The 16,035-nt window shown below is 48.3% G+C and overlaps 5 protein-coding genes across 5 annotated transcripts; 3 read left to right on the top strand and 2 right to left on the bottom strand.

The window, feature by feature from the left end:
• Positions 1-454: 454 nt before the first annotated feature.
• On the top strand, positions 455-1,427 carry LCP9604111_3741 (uncharacterized protein; the record flags this gene model as incomplete). The annotated part of the gene is made up of 3 exons (XM_039071363.1): positions 455-520; positions 576-885; positions 973-1,427. 3 exons carry the CDS (start codon positions 455-457, stop codon positions 1,425-1,427), a joined length of 831 nt encoding a protein of 276 aa, XP_038930404.1.
• A 762-nt stretch (positions 1,428-2,189) lies between these two features.
• LCP9604111_3740 (NAD(P)-dependent oxidoreductase) lies at positions 2,190-2,915 on the bottom strand (the record flags this gene model as incomplete). The annotated part of the gene is made up of 1 exon (XM_039071362.1): positions 2,190-2,915. The coding sequence occupies one exon, from the start codon at positions 2,913-2,915 to the stop codon at positions 2,190-2,192; it is 726 nt and encodes a 241-aa protein (XP_038930403.1).
• A 415-nt stretch (positions 2,916-3,330) lies between these two features.
• Positions 3,331-6,082, top strand: LCP9604111_3739 (transcriptional regulator family TF; the record flags this gene model as incomplete). Its single annotated transcript, XM_039071360.1, has 3 exons — positions 3,331-3,885; positions 3,938-4,321; positions 4,391-6,082. 3 exons carry the CDS (start codon positions 3,331-3,333, stop codon positions 6,080-6,082), a joined length of 2,631 nt encoding a protein of 876 aa, XP_038930402.1.
• Positions 6,083-7,288: 1,206 nt separating this feature from the next.
• LCP9604111_3738 (uncharacterized protein) lies at positions 7,289-9,042 on the top strand (the record flags this gene model as incomplete). Its single annotated transcript, XM_039071359.1, has 8 exons — positions 7,289-7,443; positions 7,511-7,524; positions 7,584-7,656; positions 7,708-8,398; positions 8,452-8,655; positions 8,706-8,733; positions 8,790-8,905; positions 8,956-9,042. The coding sequence occupies 8 exons, from the start codon at positions 7,289-7,291 to the stop codon at positions 9,040-9,042; spliced, it is 1,368 nt and encodes a 455-aa protein (XP_038930401.1).
• Positions 9,043-9,325: 283 nt separating this feature from the next.
• LCP9604111_3737 (alkaline phosphatase) lies at positions 9,326-11,432 on the bottom strand (the record flags this gene model as incomplete). Its single annotated transcript, XM_039071358.1, has 3 exons — positions 9,326-10,992; positions 11,046-11,266; positions 11,320-11,432. The coding sequence occupies 3 exons, from the start codon at positions 11,430-11,432 to the stop codon at positions 9,326-9,328; spliced, it is 2,001 nt and encodes a 666-aa protein (XP_038930400.1).
• Between the last annotated feature and the right edge of the window lie 4,603 nt (positions 11,433-16,035).

Genomic DNA, 16,035 nt, shown 5'->3' with positions numbered 1-16,035 from the left:
GGTGACATTCATCACTCAAAATTCAACAGGACAGTCCACCAACAGGAGGTAATATTTACCATCAAAGCGTCTCTCAAAACGAAGACGATGATTTACCTCAACTAGGTGTACCGAGATGGATTCCAAAACACCTCAGATCTCGCCGGCATTAGAAACCCTACCATTTGAAATTCGACGTCATATTCTTTCTATGGTTGAAATCGACAGTCTCAAGACCCTCGTGCGAGCCTCTCCTGTTTACTTTCACCACTACCAACTAGAACGCAAGCTCTTGCTGTGTTAAAGCCTGGAGTCGACATTGGGTAGCGTGACTGCTGATGCCTATGCAGTCCACAAGTCTACTTCCATGGAATGTTCAAAAGGACGGGATAGCAAAGGAATTGATGATTTTCTGACATCCTACCACACAATGAGGTCTCAAGCCTGGCTTTCACCTTTCCACAACATTCTCATCATGGAAGAGGTCGAGACAATGGTCAAATTTCATTGCTCGATTGTTCAACCCTTGATGCGATGCTTTGTGAGAGAAGCATTGACTAATCTCACCGAGAAGACAAACGAGTCTCAGATCTCAGATCGAAGAGACTCCGAGTACAACAGAAGAGACAAAACTGATGCGCGGGTTTTACCGATTCCAACTCTGTTGCAACATCTATGGCCTCGAATCGGCGGAATCTATCCCCTATGTTAGCTGGATTTCTATCTCCCAGCGCATTCTGGGAGACTTCTTGTGCATCTTTGACCCTTGGGAGGCAGAAGAGATATCTTGCGTCAGTTATTTCTGCGAAGAAAAGTGCGAGCAGATCTTCGATCAGACCAAACAGGGCCTGGATGAAGAGAACTCCGGAATCGATCAACCTGACATATCCGATATTGCTAGCCCATGTGAGTAGGAACCCACTAGTTTTGAAGCTCGCAATTTGAGCTCTATGTGCGGGTCTGAAAATAACAATTTTGGCTTTGAAGCAACAGCCAAGTTGACCAGGAATCGTGGCCTCGAGCTGCTGCACTTGGTATACCCCATCAAAGACCAGGACCACTTGGTAGTTACGAGGCAGTTGCCCCCACCCATGCGCCCGAGCGGCGTTCTCAGTGATCTCCACAGCGTCTTCGAACAACACTTACAATGGCATCGACACTGCGTTCACCCTGGGGAACGCGACCATCGACAGGAGCGCCGTGAGCCGCTCATTTTCCAATGTGACAGGAAACCCGATGGAAGTTGCGCGCTCCCACCGCTGGCCTGGACGATAATATGGGGTGGAAGTTACAGTAATCTCTTTGGGGAGTACATCCCCGACGCTTCATGTGAATGGGCATGGGTTATGTGGGACGCAGATCGACTTAAGCGAATGAGTGCTTTGGGGGTGATTATACAGGAATGGGAGAAGGAGCATCATGATGACCCTAGGAAGGATTACTTGTGACCGGCACTCTATGAGGCGATGTCGATATCGGCACACACGACGATCTGCCTACTCTTTCTTATTCTCAGCCTCACTCCTATCGTCTCTCCTATCATCATCATCAAGATTCCAAAATCAAGATGTCGCGAATCAGTGGAATTGCATCTTCCCTTTATGTCCCTTTATGCCTCAAAATCATCAATGATGGGCAGACCTATTACGACTTTGACGCCATCCAGCCCCGAGGGCGAGTCGGTCATGTATGGTGTTTGGAACTCTATCCTTACCTGGCAATTCTACTTGCCCGCATCACAGCCTCCAATTCAGCTCTCGTGGCTTTTCGGATTTCGAAGTGCACTAATATATTTCTCTGGTTGTGCAATGCAAGTGGGAATTCGGTAGTTATATATGGGACAGTCCGAGAGACCAACTGGAAAAATACCTTCAACCGATTCATGGCGATTCTGAGTCCAGTCCTACCATCCACGGAATTGTGGCCATTGGAGAATGAGTCAGATCTACGAGTACGACAGTATCTTGTGCAAATGGCTTCATCCAGCTACATAACTAGCTCTCTCTGTTTGTTTGTATAATCATTCGGGCCCGAAATCCTTCTTTCTCTCCCGGTTTTCTGAGCCTAGCATCAATATTAATGGAGCCGACGTGGCCACCATACTAAGGGTAGTTGAAGATTAGAGTCTGGAAAGATCCAATCACAATGTGTCATTCTCAAGCTACATAATCCCAGAAAGCGAAACCCCCTCGGCTAGTTCATCTGTCCCATCAGTATGTAATGGTAACATTCTTGTTCAAATACTTCGCGTCTATCTTCAAGACAAGGTTCTCAGCAAGCCACCCCCCCGCATCCTCCCGGGAGATAGTATAGCCAATAGCCCTACACTCAGGACCAGTCTTGGGATCCTCGATGCCCACACGGATAGTCTTGTCCGACTCGCCATCAACAAGGTGGCTCGCACGAATGATTGTGAACGATTCCCCGCTCTGCGCGAAACGGTCTTCCATGACTACCTTGTCTGCTCCGGGGACGCTGACAAACAGGTAATAGATGGGTATCATAACAAAAGGAACGTCGCGGCCGAAGCGCGAGAATCCCGCTGTACTGCACCCAATTATGTGTGGAGTTCCCGTAATGCCGGCGCTTCGAAGCTGGGCGAGGGCATTTAGGATAGTTGCCGCGCCTTTCTTGCATACGTCTGGATCGTCGACGGTCATTCTGCGTGGCTTCGCACCTATGGTAGACACAATGACATCGACGATGTGGCCATCGTCGGTTTGGAGGCACTGCGATACGGCGGAGATATCGTGTGCATTGCCCTTGATGACTTTCAGATTTGGTGTTGACTCTGAAGGGAAGATGGTTGTGAGTTTCGAGGGATCACGGCACAGCGCAATGCATTTGTGGTCCGCAGCGAGGGTGCGTTTGAGGGCAGCAAGGCCAACGCCGGTGCTGGCGCCAAAGAATGCAACGGACTTGGTTTTTGAGGTCATCTTATGGGCTGTGGTTGTGAAAGTAGCGAGATATTGGAAGGCTATCCTCTGATGTTGATAGTGGAGGCGAGCTGGATGTTGTTCCTAGTGTCTTGGAAGGGGCGATGGGCTTCATAATATACATTTTGGCTGACAGCAGAAAGCGAAAAATATCCGAGCCAACGCACAATGCCTCGCTATTTTCTCGCGACTTGCGACTCGCAACTCGTATTACAATGAGGGGGAGAACACGAGGCTAACCAAATGAGGCGGAAATGCCGTTCTCTCGTTGGTTGTCGCTCAACCTACACTACTGAGTCAGACAGCCAACTCTTCCAGGCCTTACCATTTGCCTAACGAGATCAGGATAATGAAGGTTTTGCTTGATCCCTGTCTGATTGATCACTCACTGGAACAAGCCCATCACGGTCCCAGGATGCCCGAGGAGCCTCCTGTCACGGGGGACGCGCTCGCTTCGGCCTCGGATGCCGAGAAAAACGCGAGTTTCGACGCCTCAGGCAGAAACACAACATCGCCGAAGCCGCGCAGCTGCGTTGTATGCCGAAGTCGGAAAGTCCGCTGCGACAAGCGAGCGCCTTGTTCCAATTGCCGTCGCGCAAATATCGCTTGTGTACTTCCACCAACAGACCGTCCGCCAAGATGGGCTCGCCACCTCGACCGCCTCAACAGCGCGGTATCCAACCTACCGGCCTTCCAAAAACCCGAAGAAGACGTGATGGAGAAACTTCACAACCTTGAAAGCCTTGTTCAGGAGCTACGGATTCAGCTGGAACAGGCTAAATCAGCAGCTAACTCTGCCGAAGGGTCATCCGGGGTTGGTTCGCCTGAAAGCTCCGCGCATGATCGACAGTCGAACCCATCTTCCATTAATACTGCCAGCGTGCAAAATAAATTCGGGAGACTGGTGCTTCGGGATTCAAACCGAAGCCGCTATGTTAGCAGTGGCTTCTGGTCTCGGGTCAATGACGAGGTATGCCGCCTTGGTTTGTTATGGAGTGAATGGCGAGTTAACTCCTACTCAGCTTGATGGCCTCAGGGCTGATGTTCGTGATCTTCCATTAGGGGAACCCGATACCTCGGACGATGAGGCATCGCAGGAGATGGTCCCTTCTACACAAGAACTTGAACGGACCCCTGGAGAGCGTCACGGATTCTTGTTTGGGCATAATTTGAGTCCTTTTTCTTCTAACCTAAGTGACCTTCATCCACTCCCTTCTCAAATTCCGTTCCTTCTAGACGTGTTCTCCGAAAATGTGAACATTATCTTTCAAATAGTTCATCTTCCCACCGTCAAGAGCATGGTTCGCGATTGGCGCGGCCGTGAAATGAAGGATCTCACATCGGCCAATGAAGCATTGATGTTCGCTATTTACTACGCTGCTATTACATCGATGGAAGAAGAAGATGTAAGTCAAATTAGATTTTGAACTTTCGGACGGATCCAAGCATGCGGGCTCACGTCTCGGGACATTTAGGTATTACTTAATTTCGGAGCCACCAAAGCCGAGCTCAATCTCAAATATCGCCAAGGCCTCGAACATGCTCTTGCCAGAGCTGATTTTCTGAATGCACCTAAGCTAGTCCTAGTGCAGGCATTTGTAATCTTTCTGTATCTTGCTCGCCGACATGACAGTCCGAGGTTTGTGTGGATGATGACAGGACTAGCGATCCGAATGGGCCAAGCTCTGGGACTACATCGTGATGGAACACATTTCGATTATCTTAGCCCATTTGAGATTGAGATGCGGCGAAGAGTCTGGTGGAACCTTTGCATTTTGGATGTGAGAGCATCCGACGATCAAGGAACAGATTACACAATCACAGGAGCGAGCTTCGATACTATAATACCTCTGAATCTCAATGACATCGACCTCGACCCCGAATCAAAGCAGACACTTCAAGCTCACGATGCCTTGACTGATATGTCAGTTGCACGTGTCTCCTTCGGCATGTGCGAGGTCACGCGGCAGATGATGGGTCATGGTTTCAAAGAAGCAGCACCAAGTCTAGAAGAGCAAAGTCGCTTATTGCAAAAAATAGACCAAGGTCTTCAACGGGACTTTCTCCAATACTCAACCGAATCAGGGAACATTACATACTGGGTGATAGTTACGGTCGCTCGGCTTCTTATGGCCAAAATGACTCTGCTTATCTACCTGCCTCTGTTGTTCTCCTCCTCGAATGAAGACTTCTCGGAGGAGCTGAGAACAAAACTGCTGGTTTCCAGTATCGAGGTCGCCGAGTACAATCATGCCCTGAACAATGAACAAGCATGTAGACACTGGCGCTGGGCTTTCCAAACCTATACCCATTGGTACTCTATTGTCTACATGATGCTTGAAATCTCTCGGCGCCCGTGGTCGCCTCTTTCTGAACGGGCCTGGGTAGCCCTTCACAGTGTCTGGCTAATACCGAACCAGACACACATGGAAAGGGATTTCCGCATCTGGATCCCACTCCGAAAGCTGATGACCAAGGCTAGGAAGCATCGCGATATGGAATTCGGGCGACTGAGAAGCGACTCTCAAGCTGTCCAACAGCTGAAGCAGAGCTATTTTATTGCTCCACTCCCGTCGAGCACTGGGCCGTTTCCATCTGATTCAAATTCTGCAGATCTGTTCCTTGACCAATGGCTCCAGCTAGTGGCACAACGGGATAGAACCAAAGATGAAGCACTCACATCAGGGCTCGCTATCACTAATACGTCGAATCCACCGATGCAAAATACAAGCACAACGCAGTCAAGGGTGCGTTCTGCTCCCAATTTATCTCAAACATTCTCCTCGGCTTTCACCGTTGAGCCAGAGTATCTCGTTGCAGAAGAACGGCATTTCGGGTACGAAGTATCAAGCAGTGAATCTACAAACTTCGACTCAGTCATGGCGTCTAATGCAGGACTCGGATTCGGACCCGAAAGCTCTGCTACTTCATCACATAATCACTTCTCAATGGCAACGGAAGCTCAATTTGACGGTCAACTTGCCACCCCAGCTGTTGTACCTTGGCTGTGGTCTGAGAAGGACATGTCAGCTGATTTAAATAGCATCTCCGAAGATCAAGCCGGGAGTAACATGGGCATGGATGAGGAGGTGGATTGGTACAATTGGGCCGCGTCTGCGAAGGATATGGAGTGTGATATGGTGAATTATAGTAGTGGACCACGCTAGCCTCCAGTTATACGCGGGGCTGCTGGTATCCACCTCGGTTGTACCTTGATTCTGGCATTTTCCTTCCTTAAATAGGTTATTGGTTCTGGTAACAGATTCTCGATCTGATAATTCGTTCTAACGCCTTCCGAGAATGTGGATCTTGATGGTGGATATTTGACGGAGAAACTGACCAATCAAACGAGCCCAGCGACCATCGGAGCATATATGCGCGTGGACGTAATACGAATCAAGTATCTAAGGAGTATCAAAAGTAAAGAAAGAACATCAAAAGCTAGAGGGTTTACTGTGCTCAAAATGGTGAGGCTGAAGAAATTGATGCCAGGTACCTTTTGTATGGCCCACACCCCGCAAACCTGAGAAAATGGATTGGATTCATCCAATTCCCCTGAACCCCGCCAAGACCCGGGGCTTGGGTAACGTGGCTGAGTGTCCCGAGATCGGACCTCGAGGCCTGATAGGTGGCCAGGTGAGAAGCTCGCTTCGAGAAAATTCTAGTGCCAGTCTTGCAATAACCTTGGAAAGCTAAAAGCGCCACAGTTGGATTTTACTTTCATGCACAATTACTTTAAATCTTCGAGCTCCTCATGAGAACTGGTCATTTTAGAGGAAAATTGTAGAATCTGGGGTTGAACATGGGGTAAACCTAATACATAAAGCCTTGACTAACAGTTTCCAATAGCGTTATCACTAAGGAGACAATGCTCGGGGCCGCCGACTTACCATCCGGGGTGGTTCTATATTGCACGCCGGGCCGGGTGCGCCGGGCCGGTACAATCTGACGCCGGGGGCGCATACCGCCTACGGAATTGGCTCGCGGACGCCAAATACCCCACAAACCTGGCATCGGTCAAGATATTAGGTAATCATTCCCCGGTGTCGCGAGCCAAACCCATGAACGCATTCTTCAATGCCATCCTCGAAGTTGCGATCTCATTGGCGATTTACCCCGGAGAACACCCCGGAGTAAATTTGAGCGAGTTCGGGATTTGGTAATGACTCGTCTCCCCACACTCACTAGTATATCAATTAGTAGTACTCCATACTATCTGGTAATGGAATATTCTGTTAACCTTTAGTCTCTCACGCCAAGCAAAGACTCTGGGCCAACCGTTCTTTTTGGGCCTCCACTAGCGATTTTCGGTGTTTTTTCTTTCGCCCAAAAGTTTTTCTCTCTTCACTTCTCCATATCATATACCTTCCAACATGAGTGTCCCCGAAGCACCCCATCCTATTCAGGACTACGAAGTGTACAATGACTCAACCGACATGGAGAAGAAGGCGTACCCGGTCGACCCCCCGGATGATCCCTTTGGGAACGAAGAATCTGGGGAAGTAAAGTATCGTATTATGCCATGGTGGTCAGTATCTCACTCTGTTTACTATTTTTATTGCATCAAAGAGCACATTTCTGACTTTTATATACAGGCAAGCTGGAACGTGTGAGAGCCCATCATTAACCCTAGTCAACAGGAACCCCATTCTAACACTGTTCATGTAGTGATGGTTGCTGAAAACATTTCGCTGGGTATTCTATCTCTTCCATCCGCAGTAGCAACCCTCGGAATCATCCCGTAAGAAAATTTCTACCTCCACGATGCAGAAAGAAGGCTGACATCTCCCAGAGCATTTGTCATTATTATGTTTTTGTCCGCCATCTCGTGGTACACTGGATACACCATGGGCCAGTTCAAGCAGCGTTATCCCCAGGTCCACAGCATGGGCGATGCGGGCGAGCTTCTTCTAGGCCCTATCGGACGCGAGATTTTCTTTGTCGGCCAGCTGCTGTTCATCATCTTCTTGATGGCCAGCCACATTCTCACATTCTCGGTGTTGTTCAACACCATCACGAACCACGGTACCTGCACTATTGTATTTGGAGTTGTCGGCTTGGTCGTCAGCTGTGTTGCGGCCCTCCCGCGGACAGCAGAGAAGGTCTTTTGGATGTCCATCATCTCTGCCATCAGTATCCTGGTAGCCACTATCGTCACGATGATTTCCATCGGTGTGCAGGCGCCCTCTGATGTCCAGAACGATATCGTCGCGACCCCGACCTTCCAGGAAGGCTTCTTGGCGGTTACCAACATCGTCTTTGCCTTCATTGCTCACGTGTCTTTCTTCGGTATCATGTCGGAGATGCAGGATCCCCGCGATTTCCCCAAGGCCCTCGCTATGCTCCAGGTTATCGATACTACTATGTATGTTGTGACGGCTATGGTAATCTACTGCTATGCGGGCCCGACTGTCGAGTCTCCGGCTCTATCGTCGGCTGGACCTATAATGAAGAAAGTTGCCTATGGCCTGGCAATCCCAACGGTGTGTTATATCTCCTTGCAGTCGATTCGGGAGTCTGTTCTAATCTCTGATAGGTCATTGTTGCCGGTGTTGTTTTCGGCCATGTTGCATGCAAGTACATCTATGTTCGAATCTTCCGCGGCGATCGCTCCCACCACATGCACCAGAAGACTTTCTTGGCTACAGGTACATGGGTCGCGATCGGCCTGACTACCTGGACTGTTGCGTGGGTCATTGCAGAGTCCATTCCAGTGTTCAACGAGTTGTTGAGTTTGATTGTATGTTCTATACTCATTTATTACCGTGCGTCTACTAAGTTGTTATACAGAGTGCCCTATTCGGAAGCTGGTTTAGCTGTAAGTCGACTTCTGAGACTAAGATTGATGCGAAATAGATTACTGACTGAGAACAGACGGCCTCCCTGCCATTTTCTGGTTCATGATGAACAAGGGAAAGTTGTTCTCTTCAACTAGAAAGATAGCCCTGACTATTATCAACTTGGCCATTCTTGGAATTGCTTGTACTATTGTATGTTTTGTCTCTCTGTGTGATTCTGAATTTCCTGCTGACAAGAATAGTGTGGATTGGGACTCTATGTCTCGGGCGTGGCTATCAACGAGAGCTCGTCCAATGCCAGCTGGACCTGTGCCAACAATGCCACCTAGACTCAGTTATTACCACGGTGGATATATGACATGTTTCTGGTGTTGAAAATGGTTGCTTTATATATTTGCTCTGGGAAGTAAATATACTGGTGTTAAATTTTACACATATACTTTGCATGCTACAGGTGTTGCTCAATGTCTAAAGGGCTTTTATCACTTGAAAATACAAGATGAGTTCTCACCAAACATAGTATCACATTCTTCTCTTGTACAAATTAATCTATAAGACGTCGTCCCCTCTAAACTCCCGCCGAACACTGATGTCATCACTGGTGCACTATTACTAATTGTGCTTTCCACCGTGGGGAGGCTTGCCACTGTGCTTCGCCTCTGACAAGCCCAGGCATTCCGCCATGTTGAAAAATATGTCAATCGAGCTGTAAACACCTCCAAACAGCTCCTGACACGGGCCACGGGCAAAGACTGGCACATCCGTCAAAGAGTGGACTCCCTGTCCTGCATCAAGGGGAAGAGTTCCATTGACCATGAAGCCACTCACGGCATCCTTGTAGTTGGCAACGTATCCCTTCTTCGTGTCCTTTGTAGCAGGAGTACGGGGACCCTCGCTGTGAACCCGGTAATCCTCGCGGTGATCAGGGAAAGTAACAACACCCGCTTGCAGGGTGTATCGGGGGTCCCATTGGGCAGGGAAGTGGACGCCTTCGGAGTACCGCAAGGCATTGGATCCGGCGACGGTGTATTGCGACAAGCCGGAGTTCTCATAGTATCCGACCGCATTGCGCTTGCTGCGGTCGTCCTCCTGCGCCTCCATGTACTGCGTGTCGACGGATCCGGTCACGTCGAAACCGTGGCCGTGGTCAGCTGTGACGATGATGAGGGTGTCTTCGAGCTGGCCAAGCTTCTCGAGTTTCTCGATTGTTGCGCGCACGGTATCGTCGAGCTCGAGCAGCTCGCCTAGGGACCGGTCATAGTCCAGAGTGTGCATCTGCTTGTCGATGCTGGCGGCCTCGGCCATCAGGAACCAACCATCCTTGCGGTGTCGCTTGTGGAGCACGTCGATTGCCTTGAGGGTCATGTCCTTGAGTCCGGGGAGATCATCAGCGTCGCGGTCTGAACCGTCGGGGTAGTTGCTCTGGTTGTAGAGGTTGGACTGGTAGACGTTGCGATCGAGCCAAGTAGCGAGATTGGATTTCTGGAAAACACCCAGCAGCTTCTCGTTGCTTGGGGCGCTGTGCAGCGCTGTGTTGTTCCAGGCTACGTTGTAACCCTTCTCGGCGAACAGCTTGTAGTAGTCACGCGTTTCCTCGCTCTCGAGGAAATCCTCTGCACCGGCACCAAGGAGCACATCGGGACCATCCCAGTTTGTCCACTCGTACTTGGTCAGACCTTCGTAGTATGAGCCGATGACATGGTCGTATTCGCCACGGTCGCTAGTGTGAGCAGCAAGACCGGCAGGAGTAGCATCTGCCAAAAAGGCAGTTGACACAATGCCAATACCGGAACCGGGGTGCTGGCGACGGAAGATCTCTGCGATTGTCTCGAATTTCGGGTCATCGAAAGCGTCGCTGGAGGAGTCCACATAGACACCCAAAGCATTGACGGTAGTCTTGTGACCGGTGTAAAGGGCCGTTGCGGAGTTGGCCGAATCAGTAATGAAAGAGTCCATGGAGTGTGTCATCTGGTGACCCAGCACAGGGAACTTGTCCAATGCCATCTTTGTCATGTATTTGCCGTTGATACTGCGGTGGGCAATGAGACGTGCTGCAGTAATCATGTTGGTGGTCATGCCGTCTCCGATGAACATAACGACGTTCTTCGCGCGTCTCTTGGTAGGAAGATCACGAACAAACCAGTTGGCGACTGTCTTCTGCTTTCCGTAGTAGGTCAGAGTAGCCTCGTATTCGCCGGGCTCATAAAGGGCGATTCTCCTGTAGATTTTCGAGGTCACATTGACAAGGGAAGGCGTGTCTGCGTCCTGTGCGAATAGATCTGTTCCAGTTAGCTTAGGCGTTCCCCGAGAGCTGAATATAGGAAGTCATTACCTTCATACCATGTGAAGTTCCACTTTTCCAACTGGGGTTCATCAATCTTGAAGTACTTTGCTGCAGTGACAGCAGATTTACCCTTCTCCTTTCCATTGCCCTTCTTGGCGATGGTGAAGGTGAAGTTCTCGTCTGGCGATCCAACACGAGCTTCAGACCCATTGACGGGGGAGTGTACTTCGAGACGGATGTCGAAGTACTGACCCGCTAGGAAGTCGACCCTGCAAATAGTAATAAGTGGCTAGAGCTTAGGTACAATTGAGACGTTACATACTGATCAGGTGGGAAGATACATCCCAAGTCAGGGCAACCACCCAACCGCTGGAAGGTCTGGGCTGCCGCGAACGAGACAAAACATGCCAGCGCGGAGATAGAAGAGGCGCGCATCTTGATAAGCCGATTGTGATGAAACGTAGATATTCACATTTGGAGAGAAAACACCTCCGTTAAATACAAGAACTCCGCAGCTGATTGCAAGCAAACCCTCCTGCCAAGAATCTCCTGCCAAGACAATCTATAGTGGTATAGACACAAATCTCCGAAGTATCCCAGTCCCTTGATAAAGTACTATTGCTACATCGTACATTTCTTTATGGGGACGAATAGGAGACAAGCACGATCTGCACGTGCGTAATCCTGGAGTTTACCTGGGAAGCTTGAACCTCCTTGCCAAGTTGAGGGAACGGAATGCCAAGCCAATCCAGCCAACCCCAGTCGTCCGCCAAGCTTCGAGGGCTTGGCAGACTCTCGCACGTGGGATGGATGGGAGATGCGGTGGAATCACGTTCTCTTTACTGAAGGCCGTTCATACGCCTGGGTCATTTCCTATGATTGGATATATATCAAATCGAGAAAAGGTAATCCTAAGCGCTCGGCTGAAATGTCCAATGTGAGATGAAAATCAATAGACAACGTAGAAAATGAGAATAGATAGCGCAACATGGTGTCGTATAGTGCGTCTACAATCTCATGCTATCGTATCATTGGCCCTGTAACTTCAGCTAGTTCTCATCTCCGATTCGCACCACCCTTTTTTCATATAGAGGGTGGGGGACCTCGGCTCTCGCTTGGGATAAACAAACTGCGCCCTTGGATCCCAGCGAGGTCGTACGATCCTTATCTAGAAGCTGTAAAGCTATCCGAGTGCCAAAAGAGCCTGAGTACCACATATTCTAGCACGTGCCCCTATCATCATCGTCGGGCTCGTTGATACACCTGAGGATTTTACTGCATTGGCCCGGACTCCGGCTCATCGATTAGACCAAAGCTCTGCTCACCAGATTACCTAAGAATACACGTGATAATCATGTCACATGATGGGCCGGTGAACTTAGCTTCCAATTATTGATTGCGGAGCGAAGCGAAGCAATTAAATCATAACCTCGTGTGCAGCTCCAGAATCATAAGAAGCTATGCGGTGGAAAGTCATCGGCTAACTTTGGCAGAATAACCCAACCGGCAGAGATCGACTAGGCTTAATCTGGCTAGACGATAATTTCTTTCAATACCATTTCAAAACCTTACCTTTACCGCCTTCTCAATCAGTTCCCACGGTTCATAATAACCCTCATTTCTGCCAGTTTTTCAAGAATCAAGATGTCAACTCTCAAATCTTTTTGGGGGAAATTGATGAAAATGAGATAAAACGGTGAAAACTAACAATTTTTCTTCGAGGCTAGCCCGCCTATAGATAGTACCTTACGCAGGATAAAAGCTCTACAGAGGGTGCCTGGCCTGTGATGACCCGGAATGTAACTAAGTGACTTACTTTACTAATTCTAAACCAGCCCTAAGCAATTAAATCACTAACTTATGGTGTAGACTAAGAAAGAATGGGTCGTTTATCCTGATGAGAAGTGGTGCCGTTATCCTAGATGTCTACATCAAGTGAGTTTAGTTTGAAACGATTGACGACCACTTGAAGTAGTTTGGAACTAATTCTCCTTTACTCTAGACTACCTTCACCAATACCAATGGGATTAAGCACCATATTGTACGGAAACAAATGACTAGTAATGGCGATATCATGACGTGGAGTGCTGGTGGTTCTCCCTCTCTGGCTTCGCTCCAGGTGGCAAATGGTAAGTAAACTCGAAGATTAGATCTGATCTAGCTTCTGACTAGTTTAGACGATTTCCACGAGCTGATACGGATTCAGTATAAACAAATTCATACAGTTTAAGAGGAACACCGTCCTGCCCTACCTTTAAAGCGCAATGGCGAAGTAAGTATTGCCCTGAACTAGTCCTGACCTAGTTCCTGATTTCTGAATAGTTTAATGGAACTGAAATGCGTCGTCAGCTCCATCAGATGGGTCATACTGGTGCCTGCGTGTCGTGCGAAGCTGAATTTGCCACCATAGGTAAGTTCCCCCTACCGCTAACCCTTTTCAAACTAGTCCATATCTAATTTATAACTAATTTAGCTTGCTGTACTCACGCTCGTCGGGATCAGTGTGATTACTTTGAGTATTTCTCTGATGAGGGGATATTGCGGAAGATAAGTTCAAAGAACTGATCCTGACCCAGTTTTGACTACCTTGACCTCGGGGCTTTATATCTTCTGGTGTATGACCTCCCAATTAGATCGAACTGCTTGCAGTCAGCAAAAATGGCCCCAAGGCGTGATTCCATAATATTAGCAGGGAAGCCCTAGAGTCTATAAATAGACACAACATATCTTGCTTTTTTTATGGTATTAACCTTAGGGCTTTGAAATCAAAATGGACAATGAATCGACTACTTTTATCGGATGCTCAAGATGACTGCTAGTATTGGACAAAGAAACACCTCTTTCAACGCTTATTGTACTAACCAAGCTGTGCTATGAACAATTATACGATGTAAGAATATTTTGATAATATAGAGTTTTCATTATCAGTCTTTGAATGAATATACTGAAATCCGACTTGAAACATGGAACATACATCCTCATAGTTTAAATTTAGCCCTTTGATTTTCACGATTCTCTCAAGTTCATCTCTTTCTCTATTGTCTGATTGATCCCAGTTCAAAGAAAGCCGGTCCAAAGCACAGAATCTATAAGTTCTCATAATTTCCACCAAGTTTGCCTTTTGATTAACGACACTTGACACCGACAAAGTACTAATGCCCCTTCAAGGTCTTGGACTGATATCGCCTTTTTTACAGCAATCTTCATACCAGTCCAAGGTTGGAATTTCTAACCTCTCTCAAATGCTATCTCCAACTCTCAAATACGGCAGTCGACAAGCCCTTGGCCGGCTACTACAGCAATGGATCGAAAGCCCAGAATCTGACTCGTCGGGGGGAATATGTCCGATTCTGCCTTCTAAACTAAAATTCAAAGACCTCAAGAAGTGCAAGAAACTTGAAATAGATATACAGATGCATCCTTATCTTCCAATTCAGATTGAATACGAATTTGAACAACATGGAATAATGGGACCAACCGGCGGGGCGTGGGACATGGTCTCCATAGAAGAACCTGACGCTCCACGAGACCCTGAATACCCGCACGTTCATACCTGGAAAGGACAAATTGCGCCTGGGGTACTAATGATTGAGGAAATAAAGAAAATACCCGGTTTCTTTATGTCGGAAGTCTGCCAGGCCATTTACCAGAACTACTTCCCGATTGATAGCTTGAAGTATATCTATATGATCGACGTTTGCAATAAAGACACTCGTTCGTTTGCTATAAATGAGCTCTATACCGAAGCCAATGGCTATACTTGGGAAAAAGATACGATTAATTGCATACCTGGAACCCCGGAATTCGAGGCGCTGCTAGGGACAAAACTTGGACGAACTGTGGCACATTTGGTTCTGGGGGCCTTCAAACGTGGAACTCGTCGGATTTCACAAATTAAGGTCTTTGATAACTTTGAAGCTTTGCAGTTGGAGTTTTCCATTGTTCCGACTGATGCCCCGGCTCAAAGCTCTTCGACTCGTAGTACAAGGTCAAAAACGCGCCGCGAGCAAAGCATCGAATCGAGGAAGCGCAAAAGAGACTCGAGTGAAGAGCCTGCGAAGAAGAGACTGAAGCGCGAAAAGTGAAGAGGCGATTTTTCTTAGGAGTTGGATGTTTACTATTGGGCCATAGGTTCTTGTTCGTCTTTGTTCATCAGGTCACTTTATATATCTAGAGGTTTTATGCTCTTGTAACGCTGTGTAACTATTCTAAATATGATTCAACTGTTCTTCATATGGCAATGTATAATGAGCTTACATGTTAGTTCTTCTTTTAGGGTCATCTGATTACCTTGGGCAGCCCCTTCCCCTTTCAGATCCCAACTTCCCAGTTTCAAACAACAACTCATCAATTTACCAAGTCTAGGACAGCCACGGAGTATTCTTTTATTCTCCTTCTAATTCCCATTTCTTTGCTGATCACAGGGTAGCTGAATGGTCCAATATCGGCTCTTTGTTCCGCCGAGTCGGCGGATTTACCGCACTATACTCAAAGCTCCTTCCATCGAGACTTAACAGAATCTTTCTTTTTTGAAGACTAGGCTCTTGAATTATAGTATCTTATGAGCCCAATATCTTCCGACCGAATCAAAGCAATCCATGCATCTTCGCCCCTCATGGCTTCCTTGTCGTTGGGGCTTGGGATTGCAGTGACCAAATCCTGTAAGTAGCCAATGAGAGATCCCTGAAGTTGACAAACATAATGTCTGACGCACTTAACTTAGTTGGCATTGCTATATGGACTGCCATCATTACTCCATTCCGTGGCCAAAAAGGGGGCGGTACAGCCTACAAGCATATTGCCCTGTCTTTTCGCGCACCCTCTTTCGAAATGCATCCGTGGAGCAGCTTCAGTGAGTTGAAATGTTATCCTAGGATAGAAACATATCTTCAAAGTCCCTGGTCTGACAAAGAAACAATTCTCACAACGCCTTGCAGGCTTATTTGGGGGGGGGGGGGGGGGGGGGGGGGGGGGGGGGGGGGGGGGGGGGGGGGGGGGGGGGGGGGGGGGGGGGGGGGGGGGGGGGGGGGGGGGGGGG

This window comes from Penicillium roqueforti (genome assembly GCF_015533775.1).
Source record: "Penicillium roqueforti strain LCP96 04111 chromosome Unknown scaffold_06, whole genome shotgun sequence".
Taxonomy (NCBI): Eukaryota; Fungi; Ascomycota; class Eurotiomycetes; order Eurotiales; family Aspergillaceae; genus Penicillium; species Penicillium roqueforti.
The sequence above is the reverse complement of the archived record's forward strand: the minus strand, read 5'-3'. Positions and strand labels throughout refer to the sequence as shown.